General features: G+C 43.8%; 1 protein-coding gene across 3 annotated transcripts in view; it reads left to right on the top strand.

Moving 5' to 3' along the window:
• LOC139542728 (sodium-coupled neutral amino acid transporter 3-like) overlaps nucleotides 1-22424 on the top strand; it is a 63316-nt gene that overhangs the window by 6811 nt on the left and 34081 nt on the right. Inside the window, exons 1-5 of one of the 3 annotated variants that reach the window (XM_071348523.1) lie at nucleotides 4440-4567; nucleotides 15690-15979; nucleotides 16745-16777; nucleotides 17006-17090; nucleotides 17232-17347. In XM_071348523.1, coding sequence (XP_071204624.1) covers nucleotides 15762-15979; nucleotides 16745-16777; nucleotides 17006-17090; nucleotides 17232-17347 — 452 coding nt within the window. In that variant the 5' untranslated portion in view covers nucleotides 4440-4567; nucleotides 15690-15761. Of the gene's footprint in view, nucleotides 1-4439; nucleotides 4568-15689; nucleotides 15980-16744; nucleotides 16778-17005; nucleotides 17091-17231; nucleotides 17348-22424 lie in introns of those variants that run through there. The other 2 variants (XM_071348514.1, XM_071348532.1) reach the window with 2 other exon arrangements.

Here is a 22424-nt window from a genome sequence, read left to right as displayed (position 1 = left end):
TGTGGAACTATAAATGCTTTTGAAATAATTTAACCTAAAGCCATTGGCAACATGTCTTATGACAGCGGGGTTAGCCTAGCCCTAGACCCACTTGGTACGATGGCATGTGATGTAGTCGGGTCCTCGGCGCTGAACCATGGTGGAGGCCCATCGCTGGGAGTTGTATTTCCAGCTGGATGGTTTCCCCAGTGATGATCTCTCTCCTCGTCCACGTGATGGAGAGAAGAGAGAGGGAGAGAAGAGAAGATAGGGTTGGGGAGCCAGGAGAGGATGCTTTTTTTGTCTGAGGCCACATGTCTATGATTTGGGTGGCTGGACAATTTTTAGGAACATTGCTGTGGGGATTTGCTTCCATTCAGCCACAAGCATTAGTGAGGTTGGGCACTGATGTTCGTCGATTAGGCCTGGCTCGCAGTCAGCGTTCCATTTCATCCCAAAGGTGTTCAATGGGGTTGAGGTTAGGGCTCTGTGCAGTCCAGTCAAGTTCTTCCACATCGATCTCAACAAACCATTTCTTTATGGACCTCGCTTTGTGCACGGGGACATTGTCATGCTGGAACAAGAAAGGGCCTTCCCCAAACTGTTGCCACAAATTGGAAGCACATAATCGTCTAGAATGTCATTGTATGCTGTAGTGTTACGATTTCCCTTCACTGGGTTAGCCCGAACCATGAAAAACAGCCCCAGACCATTATTCCTCCTCCACCAAATTTTACAGTTGGCACTATGCATTCGGGCAGGTAGCATTCTCTTGAAATCTGCTGAAACCCAGATTCGTCCTTTGGACTGCCAGATGGTGAAGCGTTTCCACTGCTCCAGAGTCCAATGGCGGCGAGCTTTACACCACTCCAGCCGACGCTTAGCATTGCACATGGTGATCTTAGGCTTAAGTGCGGCTGCTCTGCCATGGAAACCCATTTCATGAAGCTCCCGAAGAACAGTTCTTGTGCTGACGTTGCTTCCAGAGGCAGTTTGGAACTCTGTAATGAGTGCTGAAACCGAAGACACGCGATTGTTACGCGTTACGTGCTTCAGCACTGGGTGGTCCTGTTTTGTGAACTTGTGTGGCCTACCACTTCGCGGCTGAGCCGTTGCTGCTCCGAGACTTTTCCACTTCACAATAACAGTACTTAGAGTTGACCGGAGCAGCTCTAGCAGGGCAGAAATTTGATTAACTGATTTATTGAAAAGGTGGCATCCTTTGCCGGTGCCACGTTGAAATTCAATGAGATCTTCAGTAAGGCCATTCTACTGCCAATGTTTGTCTATGGAGATTGCTTGGCTGTGTGCTAGATTTTATACACCTGTCAGCAACTGGTGTGGCTGAAATAGCCAAATCCACTAATAGTTTACCAAGCGGTGAAGAAGCCAGTCAAGATGCATACAATGGTATAACTGTATAACTTATTGAGGATCTGAAGGCCCATGCCTAATCTTTTTAGCCTCCTGAGGGAGAAGAGGTGTTGTCATGCCTTCTTCACGATTGTGTTGGTGTGTGTGGACCATGTTATTCCCTTAGTGATGTGGCACAAAGGAATTTGAAGCTCTCGACCCGCTCAATTACAGCCCCGTCGATGTGGATCCGTTTCCTGTAGTCCGCGATAAGCTCCTTTGTTTTGCTGATGTTGAGGGAAAGGTTGTTATCCTGGCACCACACTGCCAGGTCACTGACCTCCTCCCTACAGGCTGTCTCATCATCGTCGTTGATCATGCCTACCACCGTAGTGTCGTCAGAAAACGTAATGATGGTGTTGGAGTCATGCGCGACCACACAGTTGTGGGTGAACAGGGAGTACAGGAGGGGACTAAGCACGCACCCCTGAGGGCCCCCCATGTTGAGGGTCAAAGTGGCGGATTTGTTGTTGCCTACCCTCACCACCTGAGGGCAGCCTGCCTGGAAGTCCAGGATCCAGTTGTGGAGGGAGGTGTTCAGCCACAGGGTCCTGAGTGATGAGCTTGGAGGACACTATGGTGTTGAACGCTGAGCTGTAGTCAACTAACTGCACTCTCACAACTCTACCTACATGTACATATTACCTCAATGACCTCGACTAACCGGTGCCGCCCCACATTGACTCTGTACCGGTGCCACTTGTTTATAGCCTCGCTATTGTTATTTTACTGCTGCTCTTTAATTATTTGTCACTTTTATTTTTTTATTTTTTTGTTGGTATTTATCTTAAACCTGCATTGTTGGTTAAGGGCTTGTAAGTAAGCACAAATTGTAGTGTATTCAAGGTTCAAAAAGGCTTCTAAAGTTTGTAACAAAAATTGTATCAACCCCTACAAACATTTCTATTAGTTATAATCAACATAATAATTCACATTATCGGTTGCTGTAGGATTATTTTCCTGCTGTAGCAAACTGGCTCAAATTAAGATCCTACATCTGTATGAGTGTTGGGTATAAATCTATGTAAGAAACCTAATATTTACTATACAGTGGGGCAAAAAAGTATTTAGTCAGCCACCAATTGTGCAAGTTCTCCCACTTAAAAAGATGAGAGAGGCCTGTAATTGTCATCATAGGTACACTTCAACTATGACAGACAAAATGAGGGGAGAAAATCACATTGTAGGATTTTTAATGAATTTATTTGCAAATTATGGTGGAAAATAAGTATTTGGTCACCGACAAACAAGCAAGATTTCTGGCTCTCACAGACCTGTAACTTCTTCTTTAAGAGGCTCCTCTGTCCTCCACGCGTTACCTGTATTAATGGCACCTGTTTGAACTTGTTATCAGTATAAAAGACACCTGTCCACAACCTCAAACAGTCACACTCCAAACTCCACTATGGCCATACCAAAGAGCTGTCAAAGGACACCAGAAACAAAATTGTAGACCTGCACCAGGCTGGGAAGACTGAATCTGCAATAGGTAAGCAGCTTGGTTTGAAGAAATCAACTGTGGGAGCAATTATTAGGAAATGGAAGACATACAAGACCACTGATAATCTCCCTCGATCTGGGGCTCCACGCAAGATCTCACCCCGTGGGGTCAAAATGATCACAAGAACGGTGAGCAAAAATCCCAGAACCACACGGGGGGACCTAGTGAATGACCTGCAGAGAGCTGGGACCAAAGTAACAAAGCCTACCGTCAGTAACACACTACGCCGCCAGGGACTCAAATCCTGCAGTGCCAGACGTGTCCCCCTGCTTAAGCCAGTACATGTCCAGGCCCGTCTGAAGTTTGCTAGAGAGCATTTGGATGACCCAGAAGAAGATTGGGAGAATGTCATATGGTCAGATGAAACCAAAATAGAACTTTTTGGTAAAAACTCAACTCGTCGTGTTTGGAGGACAAAGAATGCTGAGCTGCATCCAAAGAACACCATACCTACTGTGAAGCATGGGGGTGGAAACATCATGCTTTGGGGCTGTTTTTCTGCAAAGGGACCAGGACGACTGATCCGTGTAAAGGAAAGAATGAATGGGGCCATGTATCGTGAGATTTTGAGTGAAAACCTCCTTCCATCAGCAAGGGTATTGAAGATGAAACGTGGCTGGGTCTTTCAGCATGACAATGATCCCAAACACACCGCCCGGGCAACGAAGGAGTGGCTTCGTAAGAAGCATTTCAAGGTCCTGGAGTGGCCTAGCCAGTCTCCAGATCTCAACCCCATAGAAAATCTTTGGAGGGAGTTGAAAGTCCGTGTTGCCCAGCAACAGCCCCAAAACATCACTGCTCTAGAGGAGATCTGCATGGAGGAATGGGCCAAAATACCAGCAACAGTGTGTGAAAACCTTGTGAAGACTTACAGAAAACGTTTGACCTCTGTCATTGCCAACAAAGGGTATATAACAAAGTATTGAGATAAACTTTTGTTATTGACCAAATACTTATTTTCCACCATAATTTGCAAATAAATTCATTAAAAATCCTACAATGTGATTTTCTGGATTTTTCCCCCTCATTTTGTCTGTCAATGTTGAAGTGTACCTATGATGAAGATTACAGGCCTCTCCCATCTTTTTAAGTGGGAGAACTTGCACAATTGGTGGCTGACTAAATACTTTTTTGCCCCACTGTATACTTGATCAGAAAGATAATATCCACAACCAGAGAGTACACACAGTTATTGATATATGCTGTGGTGTATGTTTACCAAAGACTGCTGTGCACTAATCTGTATTTCTCCCACCAGCCCAGGCTCACAGAGAGAGAGAGAGGGAGAGAGGGAGAGAGAGAGAGAGAGAGAGAGAGAGAGAGAGAGAGAGAGAGAGAGAGAGAGAGAGAGAGAGAGAGAGAGAGAGAGAGAGAGAGAGAGAGAGAGGGAGAGAGAGAGAGAGAGAGAGAGAGAGAGAGAGAGAGAGAGAGAGAGAGAGAGAGAGAGAGAGAGAGAGAGAGAGAGAGAGAGAGAGAGAGAGAGAGATGAGGAGCATCTCAGAGGCTGACACAAATCTCTGAGTTCTTAGTTAATCTCCCATTCACCCAGCCAGCTAATCATGATGGGACTCAATGGGCCTGGAATCCCTCCGAGAGCCAGTGAGCAGAGAAGGGATTAAGTATTGAGTGGGGAGAGGAGATTGGGAGCGAAAATCAAGTAGAGAGATTGTAAAGGTGAGTGGAATATTAACAGTAATAATTTGGTAGGTGCTTATATATGTGTGCCTTATTTCACGTGTGTATTAATACACAAGTGTGAATTGAAAATGTGTCTTTTGTATATCCCAACTCCCCTTGAGACAGCCTCGGAGAGTGGGGTCGACCCTGGATCAATTAGGTTTAACCCAGTTAACAACAAACGTTCCCACAACTGTAGAGAATGTTCCCTTAAGAGTCTCATTAGGCCATTACCTAACATTTTCATAGGAATGTTCTAGTAATGTGCAAGGACTGTTTCCAAGAGACCGTTCCCTTAATGACAAACAGAACTTAACCACAACGTGGTTACCATGTTCTCAGAATATTCAATATCAATGTTGTTGACACATTTTATTGGAATGTTGCAAGAATATTCCAGAGGGTTAGGAGAATATTCCATCAACATCACACCAAATATACACAGAACATAGTTGCCATGTTGTAAAGGGGTGCGTAACTGGTGGCAGGGAAGTCAGACGCAGGAGAGCAGAACTAGGTAGTAGCCGGAGCAGTTTAATAACTTCTTGTCAATACGGGAGCGCTGTTTTCACTTTGGAAAAAATTGGGCCCAAATGAAACGGCCTCGTACTCTGTTCTAGATCATACAATATGCATACTATTATTACTATTGGATAGAAAACACTCTCAAGTTTCTAAAACTGTTTGAATTATATCTGTGAGTAAAACAGAACTCATTTTGCAGCAAACTTCCATACAGGAAGTGAAAAATCTGAAAACGAGGCTCTGTTTCAGGGCCTGCCTATTCAACTGGCTTTTATTTATCGATATGCATGCACTTCATACGCCTTCCACTAGATGTCAACAGGCAGTGGAAGGTGGAATGGGGTGTCTAGCTTGATCTGAGGCCGAACAAGAGCTTTTGGAGTGACAGGTCCGGTATTTTCTTTGTCTTCGACGGCGAGCGAGGGACCTCGACATTGTCTTCTGAAAAGCGTTCGGTATATACGGCGAATATCTCCGGCTCTGATTTTATTTGATACATATGATAATAACATCATAAAGTAGGTTTTTTCAACCGAGTTTTATCAGTTTATTCAACGTTTATTGGGACTTTTGGAGTTTTCCGTTCTTTGCGCCAAGAGAGGATGGGAATGTTAGAAACCTTGGCTAGCATTGTGGCGCGAATTCGACAGAAGAAATGGACATTCTAAAACCAAACAATGATTTATTCTGGACCAAGGACTCCTTGTACAACATTCTGATGGAAGCTCAGCAAAAGTAAGAAAATATTTATGGTTATTTCGTATTTCTGTGTAAAATTCTCCGCCGTGTTGGTGAGCACTGTCTCACAATAACGCAAGCTGTATGTTATGGTAAAGTTATTAAAAAATTTTTTTTTAACAAAACATAAATGTATTGTATAACATGTTATAAGACTGTCATCTGATGAAGTTGTTTCTTGGTTAGTGACTAATTTTATCTCTATTTTGTCAGTTTTGTGAAAGCTACCTATGCGGTGGAAACATGGTGAAAATATGCGGTTGTGTGTTTGGCTATTGTGGTTAGCTAATAGAAATACATATTGTGTTTTCGCTGTAAAACATTTTAAAAATCGGAAATGATGGCTGGATTCACAAGATGTTTATCTTTCATTTGCTGTATTGGACTTGTGATTTCATGAAAATTATATTATATGATATCCCTGTCCCGTTAGGCTAGGCTATGCTAGTCAGCTTTTTTGATGAGGAGGATCCCGGATCCGGGAGGGTGATGAAGTAGAGGTTTTAATTCAAAAACCAACGGCATAAAAATACAACAGAATATGGGTACAAAATCTGCCGCGCACCAGTAACATGTGCACAAGCACTTACAACAAACAATTCCACACAAAGACATGGGGGGAACAGAGGGTTAAATACACAACAAATAATGAGGGAAATGGAAACCAGGTGTGTAGGAAAACAAGACAAGACAAATGGAATAATGAAAAGTGGATCGACGATGGCTAGAAGACTGGTGACGCCGAACGCCGCCCGATCAAGGAGAGGAAACGACTTCGGTGGAAGTCGTGACACATGTTCTCAGAATATAAGATATTAATGTTCTAGACATGTTTCATGGGAACATTGCAAAAACATTAATGTGTCCAATGACGTATAAAACATAGGATGTTCTCTCATGGTCCCCTGGAGGTTTTTGTGTAGTTCCCAGCTTGTTCCGGGGACGTCCCTTAAAACATTTTTAGGGCGTCGCCTGATGGTCTCAAAGAAACGTTCTCCCCACCCCTCAAAAAACTTGTTACTTTACAAAACACTCCTTGTTACTGTTGCAGAGCCCATCAAGGCCCTGATTGGTGAACTACTAATATATTTACAGCTTTTTGTCTGTTGGCAGGAATAGGGACACCCACACACAGCGCAGTGCTTTTAATGTACAACATTTCAAATTACATATTTGACACACATGATTACATTGTGCATATATATTTATACAGTAAATATTATTCAACATGTCCTCACTTGGGATTTGAATTCACAACCTCTTAGTTCACAGCATTCCTATCGTCCTGCTACACCACCATGTCTGTGTCCATTATCATTTAATCAGACTATTCTCTCATCATTGATTTACTTGTTTCAACCATTTGAGGGTTTTCTGTCTGGCTGTCTAATGTTGGTGGGGGCATAGTACTTAGTTTTAATGTTACTCCTTAATCACTATGATAGAGTGAGTGGGATTAAGTGTGCTTTTAACAGAGCCGAGATGTACTTTGAAGTGCAAAGTGTAGCTATGCAGGTGAAATCAGTCAGACTTGGTGTAATGGGAAGATTGGAATGCCATGAACCAAGAGGTTGTGAGTTCAAATCCCAGGTGAGGACATGTTGAATAATAATGACTGATTAAATGTATAAAGTAATCATGTGTGTATATTGAAAGCTTTGTTTGTGTGGGTGTTTCTAACCTTACCAACAGGGAAAGTACTTCATTGGCTTGGCAACAGTAACAATGTGTGATGAAGCAAGTTTTTTGGGGACAATCAGGCGACGTCCTAACAACATCTTTAGTAACGTCCAAGGAACAAGCCGGGAAGTAGACAACAATCTCAAAGGGACCATGACACAATGTCTTATGTTTTAAACGTTCTTGGGCACAGGTAACCTTGTTTTGTGTATGTTGGGTGTGACGTTGATGGTATATTCTCCTAACCATCAGAAAACGGGACGCATGAATGTTCTTGCAACGTTGCCATAAAATGTGTCTAGAACATTAATATCTTATATTCTGAGAACATGGAAACCATGTTCTGTGTATGTTTGATGTGACGTTGATGGAATATTATCCTAACCCTCAGAAAACTGGACACAGTATGTTCTTGCAACGTCCCATAATACGTGTCTAGAACATTAATATTGTATATTCTGAGAACATGGTAACCATGTTCTGGGTAAGTTCTGTTGGACATTAAGGGAATGTTCTCCTAACTATAATGCCAAAACATGCTAAATAAGTTCTCAGGAAGTTTCTGCTGACATACATAGAATGTTCCTGTAACTAACAGAAAACTGTACACTCTCAAATGGCAAGGGAATATTACAAAAGGTTCTCTTTCCCTGGAATTGTTAGCTGGGAAGTGCCTTGCTCAAGGGCACATTGACACCTTGCCAGCTCAGGGATTAGAACGACCAACCTTTCAGTTACTGGCCCAACACGCTAACTGCTAGGCTACCTGCCACCCATCTTGGGAGCAAGCGAGAGAAGAGGGTAGGAGTGTGAGGAAAAAGGGATAGAGTGAATTAGAGCAGGGGAGGGCAGTGAGTTCGTGGGGAATGGGTGATGAAAAAGAGTTCCGCCTGGGCATCAGAACAGAAGTGTCTGACTTTGAGGCTCTCTCTGATAATGTCTCAGCAACCTCACTTGCCATTCAATTAATTGGTCTGTGACTGACTGGAACTACTTGAAACAAAGAGAAATCAACGGCACGTAGATATAAAGTAGAGCTGAAGGGTCCCATGTGTTGATTGATTCAGTTGTTTAAGCACTTAATTTAGCAGTCCAGTCAATGTTATGCTGCTGAAAGAACGCCAAGTGGTATGCTGAATGATAGCTGATAGTTATAGCTGGTGCCAGTGCATCCCCCTCACACTGAAGTATTTGTGGAATGAAATGAAAATAGCAATGTGGATAAATGTGAAGCACACCCTTGTCTGATTGCTGTGTGTGTAGAACCAGAATAGACAGATGACAGTTCAGCCCATCCATAATATTTACTAGGACTGGCGTTTCACAACTTTACCAGGCAGGTTTATTTCAGGTGTCCACTGCATCCGTCCGTCCGTCCTTCCATCCATCCATCCGTCCATCCATCTGTCCATCCATATTCACACGTGCTGGTGCCCAACACGCCTCTGTTTGTGACATGAGGCTATTTTTAGCAGCATAGTGAGTTTGTGTGTTTGTGTGTGTGTGACACACATGGGAGGTTAAATCCTGATTTCCCACCTGAGTGAGAGTGGCTCTAGTATAATCCAGTCATCCTAGGGAAAGACAGAGACAAGCTGTTAGAAGCCCCCTCTTCTCCACTGTGTGCTCTTAAACACAGGGAGACACACGTCTATTAGCAGCTCATCAGAGAAATGATGTGGAAAAGTGTAATCTCTTAATCTGTTGGAAATCTCTCCACACTGAACGTTCAGCCCGCTAGAGAGATGAGATGTTTTCTAGTCAGACACGTTGTCACTCAGAGCCCTGGGGATTTTAATTTGACAGCCAGCTAGACAGAAAAAAACTAAATACCTCAGTGGCACATCATGAGATTTTCTCATGGTAGCCGAATTGCGTTTCTATTTGACTGTAATGCTTAAACCCTCATCTTGCTGAGGTAAGGTCTACCACAGATAATTCCCCCAGTATCTATTCTTGTGGTTAATCAAAATACAATACAGATTGTACTCTAATTGGTGGGTTGTAAGGAAAACATGTATATGGAATCAAACCTCTGTAGCCACAGGGGTTTGGGAAAGTCAAAGGGCTTTGCTGATTGGATATGGAGCAGAGGCACTTTTTCCCTGCCTGAGGAGAGTAGCAAAACTGCAAAAAAATCCCTTATTGTTTAATGATAGTCCAAAGCCTCTTCAACAGATTAAGCTCAAATGAAATTACAGTGGACTAATGAAGCACAGGGCCTTGACAGTGTTGGAGAAGGGGTGTTATAGCCCGATTATTCCTCGAGCAGACTACTCACACAGACTACTCACACACACACACCCACCTACAGACACGCACACCCACACCTACACGCACACCCACAAGCCCCCCCCCCCCACACACACACACAGGCAATATAAGTAATCAGTGTTGGTAGATGTGGTGTGCGGGTCAGGGCCCTGCTTTGGAGTGGTTCTGGGCTCGCGGTAAACACTTCTCTTCTGGTCCTCATACATCTCCCTCCGGGATGACGTCTCTTAGCCATGTTGCCTACGTCAGAGTAGCCTAGCCCCAGCAGCACAGACGCTGGTCTGAGGGTGAGAATTTGAGGAGAGTTTTTTGGGATCAGGGCTCTTCAAGGCTTGGATAAACGAGCAAGCCTCTGACAGATTAGACAGGGAAGGAGGACATTGATTTTCTCCCACACGAAAGCGTAACAATGTGACATTTGCTCTTGCGTAATTATGCCCCTATTCCCATGACTCCACCCCCCCACCCCCACCCTTACCAAACAAGCTCCTTTCCTCTGGGGACACGGCCTTCTGTCTACACAAAGCAGAGACCCAACAACAACACCCATGAAACCCTGCAAGAACAGAACACAACAGCGGTTTATAAAATCACTGCATCCACAACATCCACTGGCTTAGGGAGCAATATAGGGATCATTGCCAATAGTCATTCTGTGTCAGCCTTTCCATGTGTATCTTAATGCTGCATGCAGAGCAGTAGCAAATAAACCCCATCTATTAATAGTTGTTTATAGAGAGACCTTTAAAAATAACAGCATGTTGAATTTAATTAAACGCTCTCGATGTAATTACTTGACGCCACATGTGCACCTCCCTAGAGGTGGTGAGTAAGCCTGCATGACGTTCTCCCAACAAACTACTTCCTGTCAAACTGCTCACACACACTCACACACACACATACACACTTTTAGGTGGCTAATCTGGGAAAGTGAGGTGTTTGAGACTTAAGTGATGATGGCTGGGCAGGCAGGCAGGCTTTGTTAATTGTGTATGAAGGATATGTGATGATGGTGGCATCATGCCGTACAAATCGTTGGCGATTGGTGCCGTTTAAAGATGAGGGAGGACCGTTTTTTGGTTTCATGAGCATGGTCTTATTTCTATTACAGCATATTGGATGAGTGTCATTCATATTCAATTCACCCAGCTCAAACATTAATACGTTTGGGCTACTACATGATACTCTAATTTCCCTATATCCATCATGAGGTTGCTACAACGTAGCCTACGAATGAAAGTTTACAACGTAGGTGCACAGGGCAAGATATTTTTGTTGACAGACAGTAGCACATTCAATACCGCCTTGCACACTCTTTCTTGCCTGCATCTAGCTGATCTAGATTGTAATCATTAGTCCAACAGTTGCAAACAATAGTTTCTGTTGTACAAATGCAGGTATGTTTATCTCCATTTCGTTCCGTTTGCTTCCGTTTAAGAAAACCTTTTCAACAGAATCGGCTGAATGAATACACCCCTGATCAAACGCAAACACAGAACTAGCAGCCACATACAAACAACATGATCACACTCTCTCCTCCTCTCACATTTTCCCTTTTCTTGTGGACTTCAGTGAACAATACAACAGCTGTCTGTGACCAGGTGACAAAACCTTTCCAAACCAAACCTTCATACCATATTTTAATTTGTATTTATTTCACCTTTATTTAACCAGGTAGGCCCGTTGAGAACAAGTGCTCATTTACAACTGCGACCTGGCCAAGATAAAGCAAAGCAGTGCGACAAAAACAACAACACAGAGTTACACATAAACAAACGTACAGTCAACAAGACAAAAGAAAAGAAAAATAGAAAAATCTATGTACAGTGTGTGCAAATGCAAAAGAGTAAGGAGGTAGGCAATAAATAAATTAAATAATTACAATTTAGCATTAATACTGGAGTGATAGATGTGAAGATTATGATGTGCAAGTAGAGATACTGGGGTGCAAAAGAGCAAGAGGGTAAGTAATAATATGGGGATGAGGTAGTCGGGTGTGCTATTTACAGATTGGCTGTGTGCAGGTACAGTGATCGGTAAGCTGCTCAGACAGCTGATGCTTAAAGTTAGAGAGGGAGATATAAGACTCCAGCTTCAGAGATTTTTGCAATTCGTTCCAGTCATTGGCAGCAGAGAACTGTAAGGAAAGGCGGCCAAAGGAAGTTTTGGCTTTGGGGATGACCAGTGCAATATACCTGCTGGAGCGTGTGCTACGGGTCGGTGTTGATATGGTTACCAGTGAACTGAGATAAGGCGGGGATTTACCGAGCAAAGACTTACAGATGACCTGGAGCCAGTGGGTTTGGCAACGGATATGTAGTGAGGCCAAGCCAACGAGAGCATACAGTTCGCAGTGGTGGGTAGTATATGGGTCTTTGGTGATAAAATGGATGTCACTGTGATAGACTACATCCAGTTTGCTGAGTAGAGTGTTGGGGGCTATTTTGTAAATGACATTGCCGAAGTCAAGGATCGGTAGGATAGTCAGTTTTACGAGGGTAAATTTGGTGGCATGAGTGAAGGAGGCTTTGTTATCATAACCACTAACCGCTACACACAGCCTACATCGTTGTCACCATATTAGCTAACGTAATAGTCATAATAGCTACTAGAACTAACGCATTACTAAACCCACTGCAATCATGCAGTACAGTGGACAGCAAGCAGTTTAGCAGTTACGCTGGCTGGCTCCGGTGGCAATACATTAATAAAACCAAAAGCTTACCATGACTTGGAAGAAATCCAGTGTTGAATAGCTATAGCCAGCTAGCTAACATAGCATCACTCTCTGTTTGAGCCAGGTGTTTGATTAGGCTAAACTAGCTAGTTGCATTCGCTAGCTAAGTAAGTGAAAGTTTAAACAAATTCTACAAAATTATAGCTCTCTCTCTCTCGTTTGCTTCTCCTTCATTTTTAAAGATATGAATTTGTTCAAAACTGTTCAACTATTCAACTTTCTCTGTCTTTCAGTCAACTACTCAACACATTTTATGCATAGCAGCACTAGCTAGCTGTAGCTTATGCTTTAAGTACTAGATTTATTCTCTGATCCTTTGATTGGGTGGACAACATGTCGGTTCATGCTGCAAGAGCTCTGATAGGTTGGAGGACGTCCTCCGGAAGTTGTCAAAATTACTGTGTAAGTGTATGGAAGGGGGTGAGAACCATGAGCATCCTAGTATTGAAGTCAATGTACCCAGAGGAGGACGGAAACTAGCTGTCCTCAGGCTACACCATGGTGCTACCCCAGAGAGTGCTGTTGAGGCTACTGTAGACATTAATTGCAAAACAGTGTGTTTTAATCAATTATTTGGTGACGTGAATATATATAGTATAGTTTCATCAGAATTTTTTTAACAATTTTTATTTTTATGAAATTCACTGAGGAGGATGGTCCTCTTCTTTTTCTTCTGAGGAGCCTCCGCTGGTACAAATGTGCTATCTTAATTTAACCAGTTTCTCACAGCGTGAAAATTATCCTGCAGCAACAGAAAATGTGAATTATTATGTGCATTATAATGAATGGTCATTTTTTTAGGATAAATCAAGTCTGACATTTTAAACCGGAAATTACAAACTTTATAAGCCTTTTTAAACCTCGAATTCACTACAATTTGCATTTCCTACTGCGCATGAAAATTCTCTGTGACAACAGAGTGATCAAATTAAAATAGAACATCTGTATGTTATTCAGGATGTGATCTCATCGCTACTGTGATTTGACCTAGATAGACCTCTTCTCCTCAACACACAACCTCCTTTTCTCTTATGTTTCATACTGTACTATAGTGTATGTATACTGTAGGTGTAGTATTCCGGTTTTGTTCTATGTGTGATATCCTGGTGAGAAGTCTCCAAGTCCTTAACATGGAGATCTGGGTGTCCTTGCTGCTTACATCGCATGGTGACTGTCCTACATTTGCCATTGTAAATGTTATCTTCTTCATCGCCACACATTCCCTTTCATCTTCAGTGACTCACTCTCTCAGGGGCTTAGTGGAACAATCAATTAAGTCTTCAAACATACTGTATTCATACCGTATTCCCTGTGTCTGTGGCTAGAGATCTGCCAGGTATTCTGGCTGAATGAAAACACATTGGGTTTGTGTTTTCACACCCAGCTAGCTGAAGGAAGTCACATGTTGCTTTTGTTAATTTATACAATGGTTATTGAAGATGTGATTCTGCCCAATCAGCTTTGACGTGGAGAAGCTCTACCCTGTGAGTTCATCCCAGAGATCCCCCTGTGGTTCAGCCAGCCAATCACACATCCTTTCCACTTCAGATCCTCCTCTGAGCGTGCTCTCCAGCCTGTCTGTGATTCGTGAGCTCTTTGAGTGACAGAGAGACTCCTCACTGGCGATGGGCTGCTAGTGTGTGTGACACCGCCCACTGCCCTTCCCCTGCCACACATGTGCGTGAGCGCGGGACACCGGTAGCTACGGAATTCAAGGTGGCGTCTTTTCAATTAGGGCACAATGAATTACCTTTTCAGCCCCTCGAGTGGCCTGGCAAGCTGCAGCCAAGGGGGCCCCGGCGGTATAATGATGCTTGGCACAATAGCATCACTGTTCTCCGGCCCGTTCCCAGGAAACCACACAACATGCGCCATTGTGTGCCGTGTTTTGCTGGCTGACCACGTTGCCCGGCTTTAGCCAGAGAGACAGAGGAGCCTGGCTGTGCAATAAGGCTCACATCACAACGTGGTTGGTGGATGCCAGTAACACAGTGACACAGGCCATGAGGGGCTGCTGCTCGATGGAGACTCAGGGTTTATTCACATCCCTCAGTCTTTGATGTGCTAAAATCATTTTACGAAAAGCTACATTTAAAAGGTGGGCTGGGGAGGGGAGGTGGTGGTTGTAGGGGTGGTGGAAAGCAGGAACAGGGGGCTGCTGAGGGGACCAGGCCCAGTGAAGGGGGCTGGAGCACTGAGAGAGAGAGCACTGTCACTACGCTAAGCTCTTCCTAATTAAATAAAAAAATGGCGAGCTAGAACAAAAAAAATGGGAACAAAGACGCCCAGAACTGGTTCTAAGCTGGTCGTAGCTGGTTCTGCTGCCTTTCATCTCCTTCTTCTGTGGGTCCCGCTATGTGTGTGCCACCTTCTCTAAACCCCTTCGCCCCCAACTCTCTATACCCCCCTACCCCATCCGCACTTTACCCCTGTTTACGCTGCATAGCTAATGGAGAAATTAGTGGTGGTGGCTTTCAGCGACAGCCAGAGAGGGAACCGAGGTAGACAGGAACCAGGAGACGTATGTCACAGGAGTCTTTCAGGGGCCTTTCAGGGTCCCGCACACCAGCAGCTCTGCTTAGACACCACTGGGACCTAGGACACAGGGGCCCCGAGTAGAGGGGCCCGAACCATCCCTCACAAAGCCTAGAGTGTCACAGCTAACTGGGGCCTTTTCTCCTCCGAGGAAAGAGAGAGGAAAATACCTGTCAGCTGACAACTCAATAATGCCAGAGATTCTCCCCGGAATCAAAAGTTGTTTATCAACTTAGCTTTCCGACTTCAGTGGTGGTGGCTGGTGTTTTTATCTTATGTGCGACAAACTGAAAATAGAAAGTGTTTGTGTTGTGTTGTCTGCTCCTCTAGCGTTCTTAGAAAGCCCTTTATAACTCAGGCACGTTTAACAGGGGCCTACCAGGAAGACACAGACAGACTCATTATAACTGCCAAGAGCAGGCCTCTTTCAACATGCCTCTTATAGTCGCCAGCAACTCATTTGTACTCAAGTTGTACAATTTGTATCCCAATTTTGGATTTAGATGGCTGTGTAAGATGTGTAAGATATGCGAGCTTATCTGCATTTAATTAACTGTAATATTCCAGTGATTGTGAACATAATTAAATCATCAGCTGTAGTCTAACTGCCGCTTGTCTATTATTTCCTAGACTCCTGAAGGAAAAGAGGAAAAGAAAAGAGGACATCAGACACAGCCCACACACACATCCATCAGCACAAAGATGAGTGACGATAAAGCAGCTGAAAGCGTAGAACCTGCTCCACCAGCAGCAGCACCAGCGGCAGCACCATCTCCAGCACCAGCAGCAGCACCAGCTCCAGCACCAGCAGCAGCACCGGCGCCAGCAGAGATGAACTCTATTCCCAATGGGAAAGGCCATGAGCATGGGGAGGAAACCACAGCGGCAGCCAAAACACCACCAGGAGACACCACAGAGCAGTAAGTATACACTCAGGTACATGATAGCAGACTACAAACATACAAAAGTATACACAGGCTTTTCATTTGAAAAAGTAGAGTATACACAGATAGAAGATAACCTCATCCCCAGGCTCATTCGCTACTGCATATAGTGTTCGATACAAGATAGCAGACAAGGGGAACCTTTTCATCTAAAAAAGTAGACCCTCTGGTATTTAGGCAACATATTACATTGGCTGAGTATTAAACTATTAGTGTTGAGTGTGATGTGCTCCCTCACTGAGCTTTGTTTTGTCAGAGTGTTGAGGTGAGCTCTGCGACTGGCTGCCTTGTCCTGCGGGCAGGCTGCGCGTGTGACCTACTGTACTACCCTCTGAGAGTGTCACATGTCTCCCTTCACACACCCCACAACAACAACACTGCTCTTTGTTAACTACTCCGGATATGTGTGTGGAAATGTGTGCCATGCGTACCTAGTACTGCCTAGCATCAGAGACTGCATTCCTTTGCTCTACTAATCATGAGGTCACCTCCATCAGCATGCAACAGACCTGCCCCTCAGTCACAGGAAATTACATGCTCAGTCACAGGAAATTACATGAACTGTTTAACATACAACGTACAGTGTCTCCCCATATCCCCTTTTGTGCTTGAATGCATTAGTTTACACAGACTGTGTCACTGTCTCCATCATGGCTGCATTACTGAGGGTGTGTTATGTTGTTTTTCCTCCTTGTGCTTTCATTGGATGATGGATCGTCTTTCTCTACGCTACTTTTTTAGGGAAATTGTTCCTAATAGTGTCCAAAATGTCAGGTATGTAACATTGACAAGGAAGGGATATGTTTCAGTGTACTGTTTGTCTCACCTATGACAATTATGAGTTGTGATAAGGACAGAACAGTACCATCCAGCCCCAGCCTCCTATAGCAGTAGAATGTTATCCTATATGATTCCACAGTTCTCTCAGAGAGTGTCCTTGAGTTGTGGTTGCATAACATTGTTGTTGTTTAATGTGCTTATGACTGTGCTTTATTCCCACAGAAGTGAGGATCCAGAGGCTAACCTTGCAGAGAGTCAGGAGTTCCTATCTAGCATGGAGGACAAGAAGACCACAGGCTTCACAGACGTAAGCCAAACCAATAGGGTGCTATGGCCCCAGTGGATGTGTAACGCGTGTTCATTCTCTCCTTCTGTGAAGCAAGTTTGATTGTTTTAAGCATTGTGCTAACAAGCGTGTTCTCCTCTTTGTCTTTATCCATGGAATCAGTTTGAGGGGAAGACCTCTTTCGGAATGTCAGTATTCAACTTGGGCAACGCCATCATGGGAAGTGGAATTCTGGGATTGTCGTACGCCATGGCCAACACAGGGGTCGTCCTATTCCTGTGAGCCAACATGGATGGATGGATGGATAAGCGGATGAATGAGTTCATGATTGTAATGAACATACAGTAGCTTACATACAGTTCTACAGAGATGTGGATTCAAGTCACGTGACTTGAGACTTGACTTGGCAAAAAGAAAAAACACTTGACACTCGCCTTCGACTTGAGCATCTATGACTCTGGACTTAACTTGGACTTGAGCTGTAACACTCAAGAGACTCGAGAGGCTTGGATTTTCCCTTCTCAAATGAGCAGCACCACCTCCCTCTCCTTTTAAATTCTGCATTACACCATGAGCATACATTCGTGGCAATTCTGTTGCTCAAAGCGGAGAGTCGCATTGGGTTATATGGTAAATAACTGTTAAATTCAGTTCTGCCTAGCGCCTCCAGATGCGGAAAGGCATGGGGAAAAATAGAGTACTGTCCTATATTTTCACCGCTTCTCGCTTGAAAATATGCACTCTGAGCAAGAGTTTCCATAAATGTTTATTCTTAGCCAACCACAGACCTCTCAATGTGCATGTTGTGGGCGGGGTAAAAACAATGCCACTTTATTCTAATTGGAGATTTCACAATGTCAGTCAAACTGTAGCTGTACTATCAACACTAACTGTATATCATCATTTGGATGGCTTTTCTATTATTAATGATGATTCAAAAAACATTTATTTCATGATCTGTGAAGTTTATTATGTAGGCCTATATATTGTATTAGTAGGCCTAATGTAAGGAAAACAAAATTAAGGACTTGTGACTTGACCTGAGCTTTGGAACATGGGACTTGACTTGAGAGTTGCCACTTATTACTTGGGAATTGACTCGAGACTCGAAGGTTAAGACTTGAGACTTGCTTAGGACTTGCTCAATTGTGACCTGGTTCCCATCTCTGCAGTTCTATATGGTGAATGCTAAGATCAATGAGTAGATGCATGTACATGGATGTAAACCCAGAGCATAACCCAGTCAGGCATGCTCACAGTAGCCGCAGATGTTCCTCTGATTCAATTGCACATTTAGTCCCTCTAAACTGAGCTCTTCCCTGGACAGAAATAGCTCTGTAATTATTTAAAGGCAATTAACCAGGCGGTAGACTGTATGTGACAGGCCTAATTGAACAGTCACTAGATAAAAGCTAAAGAGTAAATACATCATTACTGTGTAATAGGTATCATGACTACAGCTGTGACACACTGGCAGGTGCGTAACACCTTGTGTTTCATGCGATACATGTGCATTGAGATGAATAGGGGCTTCAAAATGTGTGGACTAATGACAGGTAATGTAATTGGGCCGGGGTGGAGAGCTTTCATTACTATGCCAATAGCAGGGTTGTGCTGCTGTGTCAAACCGATGCAATTATAATGATGGATGCTGGAAATAACCTCAATGTGCTTGCATCTGCGTGTCCTATCTTGTGCTGTGATCGAATACGTGAATACTGAATATACATGAATGCATTCTCAGGAGTCTGCCATGCCAGCTAGGAAGAATAATCTGGGCTGTGGTGGCGTCTGCTGTCAGGACGAGTCACAGAGGGTTTAGCTTCACAGGTGTCAGATTGGTCATGTAGGGGTTATGTAATGTGTTTGTGGGTTTAGCACCGAACCTGGCCCATTATACTCTGTGCTGATTATGAGTGTTGCTGCGTGTCTTTGCGTGACCCTGCTGTCCAGCTCAGGTTTCCAGTTGATAATCTCACCCATAAATCAATGACATATACCATAACATCCACACTCCCTTGTCTTCCTCTATTTTCAATCACACCTCCTCACCCCAGTAGCTAGGGTACAAGGTGGCAGCAGCCAAGGGATCTAGGTTGCTAAGTCTTGTTCCACGAAAAGCTGTATGTGCTGTAAACTCTCATGCTGCTTTTATTAGAAAACTCTCCTAGCCCGATGGATTTGTTTACCAAGCGACCTTGGATAGGATTACAATACAATAGCTCTCTACCTAGAGGTAAAGCAATGTTTGGGATGTGTGTAGTAATGCCAAATCTATTGACTGTTTACTAGCAGGGTCTAAATTCGGTGGAATTGTAGGCAGGGTGACTAACAAAACCTTCCAAGCACCCTCTAGTTAGGAAAGAGAAGATGTTATTAGTCTTACTGGCAGCATAACCGCATTTGTCACCGAATGTGACTAAATAAGCGTTGATACTATTGTAGACAACCATCACAGACACAAATATTATTCATAGACTGTATCCAAGCTTTATGCCTTGAGTCATGTCTTGAGGATTTTTTTACACAGTGAGAATTTTTTATTTATTTTGAGCTAGGTGGTTTGTCTGGTCTGGACTGGTCTGGACCAGCTGAACTCTGGGTTACTAAACTACACTGTCTGTCTGTCTCGGCCACCTGGCATGCTGTATACAGCTCAGTGCTCAGTGCAATATTAAACTAAACATGTCTCACTCACTGTTCATGTGGAATGTAATAGTGAAACACAGTACAGTACATTTATTTAAGGTATGTATTTATGTATCTACTATAAATCACATAAATCCACATGCCTCAAATAATTATGCTCTCCAGCAGCCATGTTGAGTTGACTAGTATCCCAGATAGAGAAAGAGGGAAAGAAACATGTAGGGAGAGGAGCCAGTCAAGCAGCTTTTCAGTTGACCACTATGTGCTGTGCTCAAGCCTCCAGAGTACAAGTCCCTCTCCTCTCTTTTTTTTTCTCCCCAATTTCGTGGTATCCAATTCTTAGTAGTTACTGTCTTGTCTCATCGCTACAACTCCTGTACGGGCTCGGGAGAGACGAAGGCGTCCTCCAAAACACAACCCAACTGCACTGCTTCTTAAAACAGCGTGCATCCAACCCGGTAGCCAGCCGCACCAATGTGTCGGAGGAAACACCGTACACCTAGCGACCTGGTCAGCGTGCACTGCGCCCGGCCCGCCACAGGAGTTGCTAGTGCGCGATGAGACAAGGATGTCCCTACCGGCCAAACCCACCCTAACCCGGACGACGCCCAAACCCACCCTAACCCGGACGACGCTAGGCCAATTGTGTGTCGCCCCATGGACCTCCCGGTCGTGGCCGGCTGCGATAGAGCCTGGGCTCGAACCCAGAGTCTCTGGTGGCACAGCTAGCCTTAGACCACTGCACCACCCGGCACCAACCGGGAGGCCCCTTCTCCCTTCTCCTTTCTATTCTTTCTTAGCTGCTCATTCCCAAAGGGGTACCGCAGACCTACATAGCAGTACACACTTCTCTGAACACAGAAAAACAATGGGAAAACTCAACAACACACCCAACTAACATCACAACAATACAGTGGCATCTCATCCCTCCAGTGTATTCTCCTACCCTTTCCTTTGACCTCACCTAACACCTACTCTGTACATTGGAGCCATAGAGCACTGATAAGCATTCTAGTCACCCACTATTGGTATGGCTTGCAGTCTGCTCTAAGGCATGGTGCATCAGACCACACATCTGACACCATTCTTGCCTGTGTATGAGTGTAGGTCCATGTAGGCCCTGGGACCTGTAGCCTATAGCCTTCAACGGGACCAGTGACTGACTGGTAGGATTGCTGTAAGGAGATTACCCAGCTAGCACATTTGGTTCCTTGGAAGTTGTTGGAACATGTGTTTTTGGTTTCACATTGGTTGTGGGAACAAAGCCATATGTTTCCTGACTGGTAATACTGAACGTTTTTTAAACATTCTGAGAACAGAAGTGAACATTTTGCCTGTTCTGGGAACATTTATTTTTAGGTTGCAGTGAGGTTCTGAGAATGTTTTACTCTGGTTCCTTAAAGTTTTGCTGGGAGGTTATATTAACGCTCTGAGAACGGAAATTATAAGTTATTTAAAAGGTTTTTGAATAACTTCCTTAAAACTTTCTCTGAATGTTTCAATAAGACTTTCAATATGTGGACCCCAGGAAGAGTAGCTGCTGCTTTTGCAGCGGCTAATGGGGATCCTAATAAATACCAAATAACACTGCTAGCTTATTTTGGGTTAACTTTTTTATTACTCCAAGCACAAACAGGACACATGGACATTCATTTCCTTAGGCATTAATCATGCAAAACACATTTATTTTTTATTGTGACACAGCATCAGTGATATTCAAACTGTTGTTTGTTGTTCTGTTGTTTATCCATGGAATTAGTCCACTGCGCTACCAGGATGGAGCTAGCATGCAATGTCTTTTACGCATACAAAGCTGTTCATTTTAGTCTATTCAAACAGACCCCATTTCAAAGGAAAGCACTTATTAAGATCAGGTGTGGCCAATTAGTGGGCGCGGCCAACACACCTGAACACACTTAGAGAGAGTTTTGTTGATGCTGAGAACGGAATGTATATGTTTTTAAATAACATTCTTAGATTGTTCTCTGAACGTTGTTAAAGGTTTCTTGTGGTTTTTATGGAACGTTTTCTTAACGATCTCGGAACAATTTGAGAACATGACTTTAAATTGAACCATGAGGAAACATGTCGGAAACATTATGCTGAAGTACTGAAATTCCCACAGAAGAATGTTGTTTCTTAATGTTCTCTGAACTATTTGATAAAATTCCTAATGTCAAACCAGTTGGAGAACGCTCGCAGAACATTAACAAAATTGATATTAAATGTAACCATGTTTGAACTTTTAGGAAATGTTCTGTTAAAGCAATGAAATACCAAGAACAAATTCAGAAGATCCTTAAATGTGCTGTGAATGTTTCAAACCCAAGCAACTATCCTGCACCATTCCCAGAAAGTTGTGGGAAGGTTGTATGCAAAATAACCATAAGACAACCACGCTCTCACCAAGCTCTAAGAAACATATGGTACTCAGAATGTTATGTGCTAGCTGGGTAGTGTGTTTCCTCAAAGGAAAGGGGCTGGAGCAGAGGCAGGCAGAGGGCTACTGACTGTGTGTAACACCTCTCGGCCTGACTGTTGTGTCATGTGCGCTTTAGCTGAACAAAGAGGGTGTTCAGTGGCTGTATGGAGGGAGGTGGCTGTGCACTGGCCCTTATTTGCACCCCACTCACATCCCATTCACATTTCAAACCCCATTAAACCAGCAATGCGCATGCCCCACCGACCTGAGGATCTGTCTTTTTC

This window comes from Salvelinus alpinus, chromosome 2 (assembly GCF_045679555.1).
Source record: "Salvelinus alpinus chromosome 2, SLU_Salpinus.1, whole genome shotgun sequence".
Classification (NCBI taxonomy): Eukaryota; Metazoa; Chordata; class Actinopteri; order Salmoniformes; family Salmonidae; genus Salvelinus; species Salvelinus alpinus.
This window is presented reverse-complemented; position numbering and strand designations above follow the sequence as displayed.